At 35.9% G+C, this 3,566-nt stretch overlaps 1 protein-coding gene across 1 annotated transcript; it reads right to left on the reverse strand.

Annotated features, from left to right (window-relative positions):
* Positions 1-513: 513 nt before the first annotated feature.
* Positions 514-2,180, reverse strand: LOC104098202 (putative late blight resistance protein homolog R1A-10). The gene is made up of 2 exons (XM_009604874.4): positions 1,089-2,180; positions 514-703 (listed from the first exon to the last, which is right to left on the reverse strand). The coding sequence occupies exon 1, from the start codon at positions 2,178-2,180 to the stop codon at positions 1,323-1,325; it is 858 nt and encodes a 285-aa protein (XP_009603169.4). The 3' UTR covers positions 514-703; positions 1,089-1,322.
* Positions 2,181-3,566: the final 1,386 nt, after the last annotated feature.

Here is a 3,566-nt window from a genome sequence, read left to right on the forward strand (position 1 = left end):
ATACAGAAATTGATTTTCATTTTGTTCGCGAGCGAGTTCGAGCAAAGTCCTTGTATGTTCGACATGTAAGCTCCCATGACCAGGTTGCTGATGCATTGACAAAGCCTTTGTCAAAGAGCAGATTCTTGCAGTTGAAGACCAAGTTAGCAGTGGTTCCTACCCCTGCTCAACTTGCGGGGGAGTGTAAAGGATAATCCTAGACCAACTAGAATCTTGGTTAAAGTTATCTATTTGTTGTGGGTTTAGGTTCTCTGTAGTATACAGACTTGTATTATATTGCTCTCTGTATGTCTATAGACTTAGGAGTCTTATACATCATGGAACTACACACATATATATATATATACATCACATGACAAGTAGTGAATGAAAGAACTTTTCAAGATAATACAATCTACTTCTACTAGATACAAAAGAACGGAAACAAAACCAAAAGAAAAGAAAGCATATGACAAGGACAAGTTGTTTTCATTTCTAGCTCTCGTTGAATTTGTTGGCAAAGAGAGACAGCGCTTGTGTAACACAAAGAGGTGCAGTTTGGTTACCTTAGCAACCTCTTTTATGTGAACCAAAGCAACTTTCCTCACAAGTCTACCCTTAAAACTCATCAGTTCAATCAACCTCTGTTTCTTCCTCTGAATCTTTGTCCGTCTTCTCCACATCTCCCTCTGCTACTTCTTCATTAACTTCATCTGAATCTAACCTGTACAATTACCAATACAAGGGTGAGAGGTTATTAGAGTTTAGAAACTCGGTATAACACATAATGTCATACTTTATAAGATTCAACATATCTAACTTCAACCAAACAACCACTGTTAACAAGTGCTTCGAAAAATGTGAGTTGGCTTCATATTATTTACTCTTAACACACACTATTAGATGATATTATTAATATAAGGCCGTAACTTGACCAATCACATATAATACATCATATTAACTACTAAATTTTACCTATCTTATTACGACCAAACAATATTCTACTAGTTATGCACAGAAAATGTTGCATCAAAGTCACAGGTGAATTCTCAATCACTGATAAAACATATAATGGATGTTGAAGATTCATTCTGTATTATTTTAGTTACCTCTAATTGTGCCAAAGGCATGAACTTTAAGCATATTGCTTCCCGTGTTCTCTAATTGCTCTTTCTGGATCCGCTCAGCAAAATTCACAAGGGAAGGAGAACATTGATGTAACTCAATTAGCTGCAGTGTCACACTATCAGCAAATCCTTCAGGAATCTCTGCTAAGAAACGACAGTGTCTCATAATTATGCGCTCAAGGCATGGGAAACAATCATCAGTGGCTCTACAAACCCTTATCGCTTGCTAACAACAACTAGACTTTTATCAATAAGATCATGTAAAAGATTGCCAGCCACATTTTCCAATTCCTCGAGCCCCCTTAGCTCAAAGAGTCCTTCTGCAGTCCATAATCTAATCAACTTTTTCACAGAAATATCACTAGCTTTTGCGAAAACTCCAAAATACAGAAAGCAAGCTTTCAAATGTGAAGGAAGATGATAGTAGCTCAAAGCAAGCACTCTTGAGCAATGTTGATAACTATCAAGGTTTACTAATGAGCTTGCGCTTTGAGCTACTTCATTCCACTCGTCCAACGTCCTCTTGCTAGAGAGAGTTGCTGCAACCACAGAAATTATTAGTGGCAATCCTTTACAATTTTCAACAACTGCCTTTGCAACATTCTTAAATTTGATTGGACAATCTTTTTTGCCAAACGCCTCTTGGAAAAACAAATCCCAACTTTTCTTTGGATTCAGGGGACGCATTGGAAAAGGATCCTTAGGAGAGCTAGCATATAGAGCAACCTCCATTATCCGAGTAGTCAACAATATCCAACTTCTATTATTATTTTCTGGAAACCATAGTCTAATCTCATCCCAGGCTTCCCTGCTCCATATGTCATCCACAATGATCAAATACCTTTTACCCTTGAAACTCTTTTGCAAGAGATCTGCTAATTCTGCATTTTTAGTTTCTACCATATCTTCAGCGCTTACCTTATCATTTCCCAGATCCTGGGTACTGATTTTTACTTTCACCCCATTAGCATTTTGAAGGAGGGATAAAAGCATCTTTCGTAAACTGTAGTCCTTGGACACTGTAATCCATCCATGAACATCAAAGAAGCTCAATATTGAGGGATCAGAAAACATTTTTTGGGCAAAAGTTGACTAGTAAGCGCTGCGCTCGGGCCCAAGCTCTAATAGGTAAATTAATATAATTCAAATTAATTAATTTAACTTTGTGTTCTAAAAATTTGAGTAAAATAAGGAAATTTAATCCCAATTTTGTTAACTAAATTTAGTATTTAAAACATTGGTTAAATATTGAGAAAATTATTTAAAGAGTATTTCAGATGAAATAAATGCAATTTTTTGAAGCATAAATTTTCAGATTTTAATCTTAAATATTGTTTTCTTTACCCTCATCAGATATTTTTTGAACTTTTACTAATTTTTGAATTTTAACCCTAGCAAATATTAATTTTTTGAGAAATTAGAATACTGATATTATTAATACTAATAAACAGTAGTAATATTACATTATGTAGTGATGCCACTTAGGGCATTTTGGTTTCCAAATTCAGCTAGCATAGTACATATATTATCCGAAATTAATCTAACAAAGTATGTTCCACCTTTGTTTTCTAGGAACTGGATTTTCACAAAATGGGGTGGAGCTGCAAATCTCAAAGCTTGGTTTAGACTGGACACCTTGGAAGCTTCCTTTGCCAAAACATGAGACACTCGATTTGCTTGCCTAAAGCTATGTCTGACCACCACCTGCTTCAGATGGATAACCATATTCAAGACATTGAAGCATGTCCGTTGAATCTGTTTCTATTTTCAAAGGCCATAGTTGAAGATCACATGCAAGTTGAAGGCCTTGTTGTAAAGCTAAAAGTTCTGCTTGGATAGGAGTAGTATCATGCGTAAAATTATTGAAGCCGACCACCCAGCCACCTGAGCTATTTCGGATGACTCCACCAAGTCTGCAACACAGTTTGCTTGCATTAAAACCCCAGTCTGTATTAAGCTTAAACCATCCAGTAGGTGGTTTAAGCCATTCTACTTTGATGGACTTTTTTGAGATTCGATTAGATTCCATGGTTGTGACAAGTTTGACTTCCATGGCCTGTTGAAAATATTCTTACGATATAGATGATAGTTAATATTATTTTGATTATTATTGTTTCTATTTATCCAGATGCTCCACAAAATAAAAAGAAAAAGATCTTTCCAAGTGAGATAATTATTGCCAAGAGTGACATTGAGGTCTTTTATAGTGAGGAGCCAATTGGTATGATCAATATGAGATTTATGGACCCCAATTTTTGCCATAAGGCATTTGCAACAGGACAAGCGATGAAGATGTGGGTGATGGTTTCATCTTTAGTTTTGCACACGGGACAAGTTGCATTCACATTCATGTCAATATAACTTAAATATGATCTACAAGGAAGTCTGTTATGGAAGCATTTCCATAAGAAAATTTTTATCTTGGTAGGACAGTGAAGTTGCCAGATCTAGGTGAAATCC

This window comes from Nicotiana tomentosiformis, chromosome 12, assembly GCF_000390325.3.
Source record: "Nicotiana tomentosiformis chromosome 12, ASM39032v3, whole genome shotgun sequence".
In the NCBI taxonomy this organism is placed as follows: Eukaryota; Viridiplantae; Streptophyta; class Magnoliopsida; order Solanales; family Solanaceae; genus Nicotiana; species Nicotiana tomentosiformis.

Coding starts and splice junctions, on each gene's coding strand:
- LOC104098202 (XM_009604874.4), bottom strand. CDS start 2,180: ATGTTTTCTGATCCCTCAATATTGAGCTTCTTTGATGTTCATGGATGG.